Genomic DNA, 14321 nt, shown 5'->3' on the forward strand with positions numbered 1-14321 from the left:
GATATTTTGCAAATCGTATTTGGGTACCGAAGTTGGGTGGATTAAGGAAGTTGATATTGAACGAGGCACATAAGACAAGATATTCGATACATCCTGGAGTTGGAAAGATGTACCAAGATCTTAAGACGCATTATTGGTGGCCTAACTTAAAGACCGACGTTGCAACATATGTTGGGGAATGTTTGACTTGCTCCAAAGTCAAAGCAGAACATCAAAAGCCGTCAGGGTTACTTCAACAACCAGAAATCCCAGAATGGAAATGGGATGGTATTACCATGGATTTCATCACGAAGTTACCAAAGACTGCCTGGGGATACGACACCATTTGGGTGATTGTTGATCGTCTCACCAAGTCTGCACATTTCTTACCTATAAAAGAAACGGATAGAATGGAGAAACTATTACGATTGTATATAAAGGAAATTGTTTCAAGGCATGGAATACCTATTTCCATTATATCCGATCGTGATAGTAGATTTGCCTCAAAGTTTTGGCAATCACTACAGGAGGCATTAGGAACTCGTTTGGATATGAGTACCGCATATCATCCGCAAACGGACGGGCAGAGTGAAAGAACAATTCAGACTCTTGAAGACATGCTCAGGGCATGTGTGATCGATTTTGGAAACGGATGGGATAAGTATCTACCATTAGCAGAATTCTCGTATAATAATAGTTATCATGCGAGCATTAAAGCTGCACCATTCGAAGCATTGTACGGAAGGAAGTGTAGATCTCCTATCTGTTGGAATGAAGTAGGAGATCGACAATTAACTGGTCCCGAGATCATACATGAAACGACTGAGAAGATAGTGCAAATCAAGGAGAGATTAAAAACAGCCCGCAGTCGCCAAAAGAGCTACGCCGATGTCCGAAGGAAACCATTAGAGTTTCAGGTCGGGGACATGGTTATGTTAAAGGTGTCACCTTGGAAAGGTGTGATACGTTTTGGAAAAAGGGGTAAACTGAACCCAAGGTACGTAGGCCCGTTCAAGATCATCGAACGCATTGGACCGGTAGCTTATCGACTCGAGTTACCGCAACAACTCGCCGGAGTACATAATACCTTTCACGTCTCGAACCTTAAGAAGTGTCTTGCAAAGGAAGACCTCACCATTCCTCTTGAAGAAATCCATGTCGACGAGAAACTACAATTCGTCGAAGAACCAATCGAAATCATGGACCGTGAAGTTAAACAGCTCAAACAGAGCAATATACCGATTGTTAAGGTTCGTTGGAATGCTAGAAGAGGTCCCGAGTTTACGTGGGAACGAGAGGATCAAATTAAACAAAAGTATCCACACTTGTTTCTCGATAACGCAAAATAGGTACAGTTTTAAAATTTCGGGACGAAATTTATTTAACGGGGAGGTAATGTAACGACCCGCACTTTTTCGATCATACTATACTTATAAGATTAATATTTACATAAATTAAACCTTGCCAACATGATAAGCAATCCAAATTGTCGAGACTTATATTTCCGAAAAGAGTTTTACACAACGTTTGACCGTCTAGTTTGACCGATGATATCACGAACTATACAATATATGATAATTATACGTTTGTGTATATAAATGTATATATACATATTTAACATGATTAATAAATGTTTTAATATCTCATTTTGTATTAATAACAACAAGTTATATGTGTATTTTGAAACTACTAACTTAAGTTTTCAAAACAATAACTATACGTAACGTTATTTGACATAAATACTTAAGACTTATAATGTTATACATATATTGTATAAGTAATGTATTTAATTACTTTTAAAGAACTTAAATACATAAAACCATATAAGTGTATTCACAAAAGATAGCTATATTTGAATTCTCATTTCATTTTTCACAAAATTTCTATACGTATACCTAGAGTATTTGTACTCGTATCATACCTAGCTCCTATACGTATTTACTAATAGTAAATACACATCAAAATCACCACCTAACCAGCCATTATTCATGCCCTTAGAGCTAGGTAATTACTTTTGTATGATTGCAAGACTAATTAGCAAGATTACAAACTAGAATTTTGTCCATGAACACCTAATGCCACGTTTTTTTAAGGCCTTTATATGTATCATCATCTTCATTCATTTTACTTCAACTTTCTAGCCAAAACACACACATACTTTGAAGCCTTAAAACCCTTAATCAATTCAGCAAAGTTTCCAAGAAGATCTAGCTTCAAAAACCATACTAAAACACCATAAGAAAACCATACAAAAACACTTCAAGAAAACCCTCCAAGAACACCAACTTACTTCCAATCTTTCATCCACTTCTATCACCCTTTTGATTCTAGCTTCTTACTCCTCTTTTACAGCAAACTTATCCAAGGAACTTGAGGTAGAGTCTATGTTCATAACCTTATTTGATTCATATATATATAGCTATCTTATTTTGTGGTACAAAAGTTTAACAACAAGAACATAGTTTGAATGTTTTCAAACTTGTTTGCAAACTAAATAGATCCTTCTAACTTAACTTTTAAAATACTTCAAGACATGTAACATAACTTATGTATATGCTAATTTAACAAGGTAAAACTTGGTTTTTCAAAGTATAAGTATTTTTAGAAAAATGGTCATTAAATGATTTTGTTGTAACAAAAATGTTTAACTTCATATGTTTCACTAATGTTTCACTTATGCCGTATGATTTTGAATACAAACCAAGGTATTTACAGTTCATAGTCTTAAAGAAGAACTCGATCCAAGAAGATGGCAATTTGAATCAACGAAAACGGATTTGTAACGAAGAAACTATGACCGAAACAAAATTGGTTATCCTAGATCATTTCAACTACGGGATCAATTGGAAAAAAATGATATAAATCACATATTTCTAAGATAACATGATATTTTATATATATGTACTTATAATTCAATTTTATATGGTTCAGGATCACCCGTAAACAATACGAGAAGATTAATCATAAGATCCCATGTTTGTACGCAACATGTCATTTGACAACACCGGTACTTTATGTACGCAACACGTCATTTGACAACACCGGTACCATGGGTCAAGATTAATCTCGACCAATACATATACGATGGGGTTTTATTTATTTTGTTGGGGGTTTTATTTATTTCATTGCGGGTATATTAAACATCTAAAAATGAACCATTAAAATTGAATTACTAACATCGGACTGCTAACTACGGACTAAGGAATTATTCAAAGTATTAAAAGTATAACAAGTATATATTTATAACGTTTGTTTAAAAATGAAAACATATTGATATATTATATATGGATAGGTTCGTGATATCAACCGGAAGACCGAGTCAAATTATTTATATCATCAAGACAAGAGTGAGTATATAGTCCCACTTTTAAACTCTAAATATTTCGGGATGAGAATACATGTATTTTATGTTTTACGATATGGACACAAGTAACTGAAAAATATGTTCTACGTTGAGTTGTACCACTGGCATACTTCCCTGTAGCTTGGTAACTAATATTTACAGCGGTATTGTAAACGCGAATCCTGTTGATAGATCTATCGGGCCTGACAACCCCAACCGGACTGGACGACCAGTATTCAACGGTTGCACAGTACTTCGTTTTGTGACTACACTTGGTACGGTGTAGTAAGATTTCATATTAAAGGGAATATGCGACGTGAAAATGTTAAGTATGGTTACCGAGTGCTCAACCACTTAGAATACTTTTATTAAACTGTTTATATACGAAATCTTGTGGTCTATATATATATTGCTGCCGGCATTAAACCTATATCTCACCAACTTTATGTTGACCTTTTAAAACATGTCTATTCTCAGGTGATTTCTAAAGCTTCCGCTGCATCATGTTGGATCTAACCAGGATCTTGCGTACGCATGTTTGTGTCAAAAATAAAACTGCATATCCGAGATGTTGTATTGTAAAATATGCTAGAAACCGTGTTGTTGTCATCATTTGTAAAGTTTGTAAGTCGAAGATTATCGCTAAACGTTAATCTTCTTTTTATTGTCTTAAGCTTGTAACAAAAATAATGGTTATGGTTTGTAATGTATAATATATGCAGTTTTCTTTCACAAATGTCTCATATAGAGGTCAATACCTCGCAATGAAATCATACGTTATCTAACGCGTTCTTATGGTTAAGGACGGGTTATGACATGTACAAACATTTTATTCCCGATGAGAGATTTGTCTGGATTGAGATTGTTGGCCTTCCTTTATGTGCATGGGGTACAATTGCATATAAAAAGGTAGCAGGTTTATTCGGAAAATTCATGTTCTTCGAAAAAGGCAAGGATGCAGCTATGTCTGTTGGTAAAGTATGTGTTGCAACCAAACAGAAATCTATGATAAATGAAGAAGTTGAGGTCAAAGTGAAAGGTAAACAGTTTGCGGTATTAGTGCATGAAACTGGAGATTGGAATGTGATTCTAGATAAGGGAAAAGAAGGTAATGATAAGGACGATGACATTGACAGTGAAGTTAATTCAATTAATTCGGATATGGTCAAGGAGAATTTTGAAGTTCATTCTGATTTGAATGAAGAAGAGAATAACGATACTTTTGTTCAAAATGAAACGGTGGAAGAAACAGTTTTCGATTCCGTTGGGATTCATCAAAGTTGTGATACTCAAAAAGGTGAAGGTGGTAAAGAATTTAACTCTGGATCGAACTCCTCTCAACCAAAAAAAGTTCCTTCAGATACTGACGAAAGTAACAAATATAAAGGATTTCATAAATTTCATGGTGGATCCATTTTTTGCGAACTTGAAAAGATGATGGACTTGGGTGAGAAAATGGGAGTTGATGTCTCAGATTGTCAGAATGCTTTCCATAATCTGATTGACAGGATTGGAGCCTATCACGTGGATAAATGAAGATTCTTTCTCTTAATGTGCGGGGGTGTAGAAAGAGGAGAAAACTATTGTGGGTCAAAGACCTTTGCGTTCGTAATAGTGTTATGTTTTTGGGTCTTCAGGAAACGAAGATGGTGCATTTAGATTTTTTCCGTTTAAAAACGATGTGGGGTAATATGACTTTTGATTTTGCTTGTTCCCTATCGAGAGGTCGTTCGGGAGGGATAGTGTCGATATGGGATCCTTCTTTTTTTTGTAGGGAGCGTATATGGTGCGATGACCATTATGTGATCGTTAAAGGAAGAGTTTCGGGGTTGGAAGATCCTTTTTTTCTTGTCAATGTTTATGGCCCTCAAAACATTCGTGACAAAGCTCATCTTTGGGATTTTTTAGTTGATTTTAGATCTCAACACTCTGGGTCTTACATCATGTTCGGTGATTTTAATGAGGTTCGAGAAGAGGCGGATAGATTCGGGTCTCATTTTAACTTCGCCGGGGCTTCTCTTTTCAATTGTTTTATTGCTAATGCAGGTCTAGTTGAATTACCGCTTGCCAATCGGAGATATTCTTGGATGAATAAAACTGGAACGAAGATGAGTTTACTTGATAGATTCTTTGTTTCCCAAGAAGTTAATCTCTCTATTCCGGATTTATCTGTTGAGGCGTTTAATAGGGGATGGTCGGATCACATTCCTTTATTTCTTCGAGTGGATAGAAAGGATTTCGGTCATATTCCGTTCAAAGTATTCAACTCATGGTTATACAGAGATGGTTTTAAAGATTTCGTAGACACGGCTTGGAAAGAACATGATATGAACGTGGGGTTATTTGAGAAAATGAAACGGCTAAAACGAAAGATTAAGGCGTGGGTTGTCGCAAATAGATTAAATGACAAAAGTCGTCTTCACTTGTTAAAGGAGAGAATTAACGAGATCGAATGTAAAATGGAAAACTCTTGTGCCTCTCTCGAGGAGTTAGACGAGAGGACAAAGAGTTTCGTTGAGGTAGAAGAGATTTCTCAACTGGATGATCTAGATATTCAACAAAAATCAAGGATCAAGTGGGACATCGAGGGAGATGAAAATTCACAATTTTTTCATGGTTTGGTTAATTATCAACGAAAACATAATCTAATCAAAGGTATCCTCATCGATGGTATGTGGAACTCCAATCCGAAAGAGATTAAAGATCATTTTTTTGATTTGTTCGCTAACAAGTTTTCTTCCCCGCAATCAGATGTTCTGTTTCCGAATCTAACTCCTTTTTCTACACTGAATAGAGATGATGTTGTCAGCTTAGAAAGTGAGTTTACGGAACAGGAAATAAAAATGGCGGTGTGGTCATGTGGGAGTCAGAAAACACCAGGGCCCGATGGGTTTTCATTTCATTTTATCAAATACTTTTGGGAGATTATGAAGGCTGATATTATATCAGCTGTAAATAATGCTTTTAATTGTCGGTCGTTGTCTAAGGGTGCGACTTCATCCTTTATTACTCTAATCCCGAAAAGCACCAAGCCTATGCACACAAACGATTTTAGACCGATCTCGTTAATTGGTGCATTTCATAAGATTATTGCTAAGTTGCTAGCTCTTCGTCTTGCTAAGGTGATCGACAAAATTATAAGCCCTGAACAAACGGCGTTTATTAGAGGTCGACAAATTCTAGACGGTCCGTTGATTCTTAACGAAGTCATAGAGTGGTACAAGAAGAATAATAAGAAAATGCTGTTATTTAAAGTAGACTTCGAGAAAGCATTCGATACTGTTAATTGGGAGTTTTTGAATTATATGATGATGCGTTTAGGTTTCGGCTCGACTTGGATTGCTTGGATTTTTATGTGTCTCAAGTCGGCCAGATCTTCAGTTATCATTAACGGTAGTCCTACTCGTGAATTCCCTATTCTAAGGGGTTTACGACAAGGGGATCCCTTAAGTCCTTTTTTATTTTTAATTGTCATGGAGGGTCTAAACATTTTATTGCATGAGTATGTTTCTTCAGGTCTGATCCAGGGAGCTCGAATAGCTAATTCGGAGGTTATCGTGTCTCATTTATTCTACGCCGATGACGTTATGATTGTTTCAGAATGGAATTCTTTGGACATGGAGAACATTATAAGGTTGTTCTCTTTGTTTCATGATATTTCTGGATTGAAGATTAACATAGATAAGTCCAAGGTTTATGGTGTGGGTGTTATGGAAGTGGAATTAGGCATCATGGCTACTCAAACAGGTTGTATGGCTGGTGCTTTTCCACTTAATTATTTAGGGCTTCCTCTTGGTGCCAACATGAAGTTAGTGAAAAACTGGAAGGCGTTGGAAGATCGATTTGTTAAAAAGTTATCCAGATGGAAAGGTAACTTGTTATCTATGGGAGGACGTCTAACGCTCATCAAATCTGTTTTAGGTAGTTTGGGCATTTATTTTTTTTCATTATATAAATGCCCAGTTGGTGTTCTTAAAAAATTGGAGAGTTTACGTTCTAGATTTTTTTGGGGAGGTGGTGAAGAAGGGCGAAAGATGACGTGGATTAATTGGCAACAAGTTCTAGCTCCATATTCTAAAGGTGGCCTTAATGTGGGGAGCTTAAAAGCTTTCAACTTGGCTTTATTGTTGAAATGGAGGTGGCGATTGTTGACCGACAGCAAGGCGTTATGGGTGAAAGTTATCAAGGTAATTCATGGTGATGAGAATTCGGGCGCTCAGATCAGACATAATAGGCGTGGTACATGGGGTTCCATCACTTCTTCTTGGTCTGATCTACATACTCAAAATATAATTCTCAATAATGTCTTCAAGAGAAAGGTGGGAAATGGCGCAAACACTAAATTTTGGAAAGATATTTGGATTGGTGATTGCTCGCTTGCTTCCAGGTTTGGTCGTATTTTTTCTCTTGATATGAATGGTGATTGTTCTATTGCAGACAGGTTCATCAATGGGGTTTGGGTTTGGGACTGGTCTCGGGAGTTAACTTCTTGTCGTCATCAGGCTCTTTTGCAAGATTTAAAGTTGGTTATCGATTCTTTCGTGTTGGGGGATCAAATGGATTCGTGGGCTTGCACTATCTCGAAACAAAGCTGTTATTTAGTTAAAGATGGGAGAATGATGATAGACAATATGTTGTTACCTTCGAATGGCCATTCTACTCGTTGGATTAACACCCTTCCTCGCAAAGTTAATATTTTTATGTGGAGGGTGGAGTTGAATAAACTTCCATCTCGTCTCAATCTGTCTAAAAAGGGCTTGGAAATTATGCACATTGATTGTCCTTCATGCGGATTCAGCGTCGAATCAACGGAGCACGTCTTGTTTGAATGTCCGATCGCATCTCAAGTGTGGTCCAGAGTGCAACTTTGGACTAATGCAGATATGCCTCACTTTTGCTCTTGGAATCAAGGTTTGGCTTGGTTAAACAATTGGAATTTTACGGCAAGAGTGAAGGACCATATGTTCATTATTATGGCTGCTTATTTGTGGATTATGTGGAGGTACAGGAACAATGTGATCTTTGGTGAGAACAAGATGAAGAAAGCAGATCTTTTTGATTCTATATGTAATTTCTCGTTTAATTGGATTAGATATAGAAGCAAATGTAATATTTCTAAGAACGATTGGCTTTGTAAGCCATTGTAAGTTTTTTGTGGTTGCTCTTCTAGTTTCTTTCTAGAGTGAGTAGTTTATAAAATTTGGCTGTTCAAAAAAAAAAAAAAAAATTTAGTCAAACTTACCTTGAATATAAAGAAAAAATTGACATTTATAAAAGGTATCTCAAATATAACAAAATTTACTAGAAGACATTCTTTTTTGGGATGAAGGGTGTAGATATAGTTCTTGTTTAGCAGAGAGCTTTTATATTTTCAATAACAAAAAATCCATCTAAGTTGATTGTGGATTATCCTTTCTAATCCGCTACTCTCCTCTCCTTTCCGCTTAAAATAAAAACTGGAGAATCACTACTATTTTTTTAATCTGTCTGCTTCCTTTACTTTCTATCCAAAAATATCTCGAGAATGCAGCGTAAGGGTAAGATGAAGAAAGTAGTTCAATCGGATGTGCGTGCTAAAGTTACAAGCTCTAGATTTTAACGTGAAATCTTTATTTATTCAATAACGTTTAGCAAAAATGTAATGATTTGCACATCACTATTTTTAGTCGATCAAAGGGCCATTGGCCCAGCAGTATTAAAGTGGCCCTTTCAACCAGAAGGTTGGGGGTTCGAGTCATGTTTAGGACAATTTGTATATATAATTCGTGATTATATAATTTAAGAACGTGAAATTGAATCATAATAATATACCTATTTTCCTATAATGGGCATGAAAAATTGTATCTTTATATGACTGTTGTTAATTACCTTACAAGATGAAATATTTAGTCGTTTTATTGCATACTTGATTAGTTGTAAACTAGTTATTGAACCCTCGCTTCGCGCCGGGGGTTCGATTTTTAATGTATTTTATTGCGTTTAATAAAATTATTTTGTGGCTAACGATGATGTCGTTGAAGCGCAACTCGAGTCGAACTAAAAGGTATAACCCGTGAGAGATTTAAATGTTATTTTAAATTAACAATATATGTGCATCTCCGCGTTTCGCTATGGAATTGTCGACTTTTAAAAATTTAACGCAAAATCAACGTGTATGAAAAGTACCTCAAATATTTAGCGTTTTTTAAAAAGCGTCCGTTTTGCGTATAGCTAGTGACATTGTGTTCCTAAAATTATTTCGAGTTTAACGATGGTGTCAGAAAAATTTAACTCGTTGCGAGCGAGAAGATATGACCCGTTGAATATTTGGGTGGAGTTTATTTAAGATTTTTTATGAAAATGATTATTTGACACCTACACTCCTGTTTGGGGGGTCGATTTGAATTTTTCAAAAAAGTGTGGGGGCCTTTGTTGGTAAAATGAAATTTAGTTAAAACTAATAAAAAAGATAAAAAATCGAAAATACTCCTGATGCTATTCATAACTTTTGTCTATTAGTTAATAAGGTAAATGTAAATTTGTAATGTTATTAGCTGTCAAGTAAATTTAGAAATCAAAATAGAGTCTATTTTGATTCTCTTATAATGTTTCGGGGTCTAAAGTGAAAATTCACATCATCATCAAAGCGTCTCTGAAACTTCCTCAGCACATTGGCTTTTCATTTCTTCAAAACCAAAAAAAAAAAAAAAAAAAAAAAAGGAAAAACGACAAAAAAAACTTTTTGCCAAAATGAGTAACCCGAAAGTGAAATCCGGGTCGGGTAGAGCATCACCAACGATACCGGAGCTCATATATGAGCTCCGATCATCGTTTTTTGGTTCCGATTTTCAAAATTTAGCTACAAAATTTACAGAGCATGAAGAGCTCCTGAAAAAAAAGTACAATGATCTTAAAAAGAAGTCTGAAGAAGAAAAAAGATTGTTGATTTCTGAAAAATCAAAGTTGATTAATGATTTGAAGAAGAAAAAAACCGAAATTGAAGCATTGCAGAAGCAAAATGATGAATATGTTGAAAAAGTTAGGGTTTATGAAAAATTGATGATGGATTTAGAAAAAAGGGTGCAGGTGTTACAGGATATTGCTGACAAATGTGAGGCTAATCAGCTACAAAAGACTACTCCTGCTGGTATATCTATATCTGTATCTATATGTGTATATGCTTTTGAATGTTATGTATATGTATATGTTTATCTATGTGTATGCTTATGTATGTGTATGTGTGTATATGTATTTTACTTATGTGTTAAAATTTGTTACTTCACAGGTATATGTATAAACTAGGGTTAAATGTATGTTTAACCTGTAAACTTGTTATAAATATGTTAATCTGATTTCTGATATATCTTAACTATATTTGCATCTAAATCAAAATCTATATATGTATTTATATGTATGCTGAGCAGATGTGAAATTGGGGCATGGGGGCATCTGCCCCCTCAAGAAATTACATTTTAGGTAAATGAAAAATCATATTAGGTTAAGAATGGCATATTGTATTCTTGCCCCCTTATAAAATAAAGATAAAGAAAACTGATTCTTTGCCTCTTTATAGTTTTGTAAGCGAATGAATCTTTGTATTTGAATGATATGAAATATCAATAATGTTTATAAGATACGATTGATTTTTCAATTTACGACAAAAGAAGAAAAATATCATATACTTCGTATAAGATTAATGATGATTAAATTTGCAATTTTTGTTAGAGTAATTGCAAGTTAGGTTATTAAAGAAACTCAAAAAACAAATTTGCAGTTCTTGTGTTTCGTTTAATAATCGAACCGTTTTGATGGGCTTTTTTTGTAGATTTTGGTAGGTTAAAGACAACTCTGGAATTTTACTTTCCTAGTGTTATTGTGATAATTGTGATTAATTAATACCTCAAACATGCATCTTGTATATTTGTTGATTGTTACTCGAAAAATCTTTGCTAATTCTTATAATAAACTTTTGTGTTACAGAGAGTATTAGACCAGTGTTGTCTAGCGAAAAAGGAGACCCAACAAAAATAACAGAAACGAAATCTAAGGAGATCATCGAGATAGAAAGTGATGATGACGATGATGATGATGTTGTTGATGATGATCAGCTTGTCGGAACATTGAAAAGAAGACGGGTTTCTAATGAAGTTAAAAAGGAGCATAACAGTGATCTGAAGAGCACATCTACAGTGAATCCAAATCGGGCTTCAAAAGTGATTAAATTAGAAAGCAAAAGTAATGATTATGTCGACAACACTCCAACCGAAGTTAATAAACCGGAGAATCTTGATGAGTCAAATAGTCAACCGGTAACTTATATCGATAAAGTTGACGAAGTGTACAAGTCTGTAGCTGCTAAGTTGAAGAAACAAAAAGAGTGGAAATCGGAGGATGATATGAAGCTCGATTTCGAGGAAGATGATGATCTTTGTTTGGCTGCTGTATGCGCTCTTCTTCGACAAAAAAAAATTGTTCACTGGTCTGATAATGAAAGGTATATTCTAGTTTTTTGTTTTTTTATCTTTTTTTTTTGGTGAAAAACAAGAAACCGAGTTAAAACGATCCAATGATTGATTCCTATTTATTTTGTATCCTTAATTAACAATTTATAATGTTTTCAAGTGTGTATCTAAGTTTGTAATTATGTTTATTGTTTGATCTCTAGATGCTCTAGGATGGCTGGATTGCTTTTAAAAGGGAATTTACAAAATGAGCCACTGAAAAAGGCTGATGAGTTGGATGGTTCGGATCTTGATGATTGTCGACTGCTTGCGAAGAAGTACTCGTATCAAATCTGGCAAATTTGCGAGGATAAAAAAGACCCGTTCTTCCCTCCAAAAAGTTAAGCAAACCGATAGACGATTTGGAATCCAAACATGGTATTTATCTAAAGTTTGTGAAGTCTTTTGCATCATATTGAAGGTAGAATAGTCAACTAGTATAAGTTAAGTATTTGATAGTGTTATGAATGTGCATATATACTGCAAGTGGTTTTTTGGAATTTGCAGAAAGTATTGAACTTTTTGAACCTCATTAGTTGTTAATTAATGTTCAGTTCTCAGATAGTATAACTTTTGTTCATGTTGGTTCACTAGATTTTGAAGTTATAATAGTCAACTAGTATAATTCAAGTATTTATATTTAGTAGTGTTATGAATGTGCATATATACTGCAAGTGGTATTTTGGAATTTGCAGAAAGTTTTGAACTTTTTGAACCTCTAGGGATGGCAATGGCCACCCGATCCAGTGGATATCCACCCGATCCACCCGCTTCGTGATGGATATGGATGAACTTAAATGGATATGGATACGGATATGGATGAACTTAAATGGATATGGATATGGATATGGATGAAAAGTTTTATCCATGTATATATCCATCACCACCCGAAATACAAATACAAATACATAAATATAGATATATGCTTACATATTTACTATTGCAAGTTCATTTACCGTTATATTACATTTTGATTTCAACCTTACAACGAAATAACTATTATATATCACAATAAAACACGCATATCTAATAAAATAAAGTTACAAATTTCATATTTAATTTTTTATAATCCATGTTTTATAGTAAATTTAACAAATTTTGTTATGTCATCCACAAAGATTACACATTCTTATGAATAGATTTTAATTATGCCATGTTATAGTTATTTTTTCTATACTACGTTTGCTTATTTTAATCGCATATTAGAGAATATTATAACAATTTTTTAATATCCATTGGATATCCATTAACCCGCTTAATCCATTGGATATGGATATGGATGTGGATGGATGACCTGAAACTAAATGGATATGGATATGGATATGGATATGGATGAACAAAAACTAAATGGATATGTATATGGATACGGCATCACCCGATCCATATCCGATCCATTGACATCCCTAGGTCCTCATTAGTTGTTAATTAATGTTCAGTTGTCAGATAGTGTTCATGTTAGTTCACTAGATTTGTTCGATTCGTTTAAGATCGAGCTTCAGTTAAGAGCTATACGTGAGATGTTAGTTCTGGCATTAACACATTGCCATATGTGTGTTACTTTATATGGGTACTCTTTATATGTGACATACCAAAAAAAATTCTTTGAATTTTTTTATGTATGTGGCTGTTGAGCTTATTTGTTTGAAGAACAGTAGTATATATGTTGTAAGATTTAGTTCTTCCAAAAGCCCATAAGTTTATTTTACTAAATTTGCATGTGTTAATTGTTTGTATCTTGTTCCATTGTTGAATGTTGATTATAGAAATTAGTATATAAGCTGTTGTTAAAAGTAAAATATGTAGATCAGCAAGCAACTCTTCGTTTTATCCAGAGGTATTCAAGACAATGTAAGTAAAGAACTTCCAATTTTTGTGTTGATATTAGCAACTTAGAATCGTTTAAGCATGGAGTACAAAAAAGCAGAATTTAAATTCGATTTGTTATGATCATTGTCACGACCCGGAAAATTTCGACTAATTTTAAACCAAACTCTCAATACGTTATTGTATTTTCAACACGATAAGCAAAGTCTGATAGGTTGAGTCTCAAAAATTTTGAACTGTTTCATATGTTCAATTGACCTTCGACTGTTCTCGACGATTCACGAATAACTATTTGTAAATAGATACATATATATATGTGTGTATATAAATGTGTATATAAATACTACTTGGAAATATATAAAATAATATTAATTTTATTTGTTTAAAATATATAATATATATTTATGTGATAAAACTTGTTATTTAAAACTGATTATATATAGAGAGAGAGTAAATGGAAAATGAATGATTTCGAGCCTAATTAGTAAACGTCAGTGACACTCGGTTGACGTTTCGTTAGTTTTAATATAGATCTAGTACAAGTTTATGAAGATTTAAAATAAAAGTTGAACAGTAAATCGATTTCGAAGATTTTAGGTTTGATAAAAATATTTTTACCTTTTTAAGATTAAATATTTTTACTCCGTACATATAAATAGGAACAGAAAATAAATAATTTTCGAACCTTTTTCATC

General features: G+C 34.1%; 1 protein-coding gene across 1 annotated transcript; it reads left to right on the top strand.

The window, feature by feature from the left end:
- Positions 1-10031: 10031 nt before the first annotated feature.
- LOC139858736 (uncharacterized) lies at positions 10032-12352 on the top strand. Its single transcript, XM_071847575.1, has 3 exons — positions 10032-10448; positions 11282-11795; positions 11967-12352. Exons 1-3 carry the CDS (start codon positions 10052-10054, stop codon positions 12145-12147), a joined length of 1092 nt encoding a protein of 363 aa, XP_071703676.1. The 5' UTR covers positions 10032-10051; the 3' UTR covers positions 12148-12352.
- The last annotated feature ends 1969 nt before the right edge of the window (positions 12353-14321 follow it).

Source organism: Rutidosis leptorrhynchoides, chromosome 7 (genome assembly GCF_046630445.1).
Source record: "Rutidosis leptorrhynchoides isolate AG116_Rl617_1_P2 chromosome 7, CSIRO_AGI_Rlap_v1, whole genome shotgun sequence".
In the NCBI taxonomy this organism is placed as follows: Eukaryota; Viridiplantae; Streptophyta; class Magnoliopsida; order Asterales; family Asteraceae; genus Rutidosis; species Rutidosis leptorrhynchoides.

Coding starts and splice junctions, on each gene's coding strand:
- LOC139858736 (XM_071847575.1), top strand. CDS start 10,052: ATGAGTAACCCGAAAGTGAAATCCGGGTCGGGTAGAGCATCACCAACG. Junction 10,449..11,281: donor ACAAAAGACTACTCCTGCTG/GTATATCTATAT, acceptor TTTGTGTTACAG/AGAGTATTAGACCAGTGTTG. Junction 11,796..11,966: donor CACTGGTCTGATAATGAAAG/GTATATTCTAGT, acceptor TTTGATCTCTAG/ATGCTCTAGGATGGCTGGAT.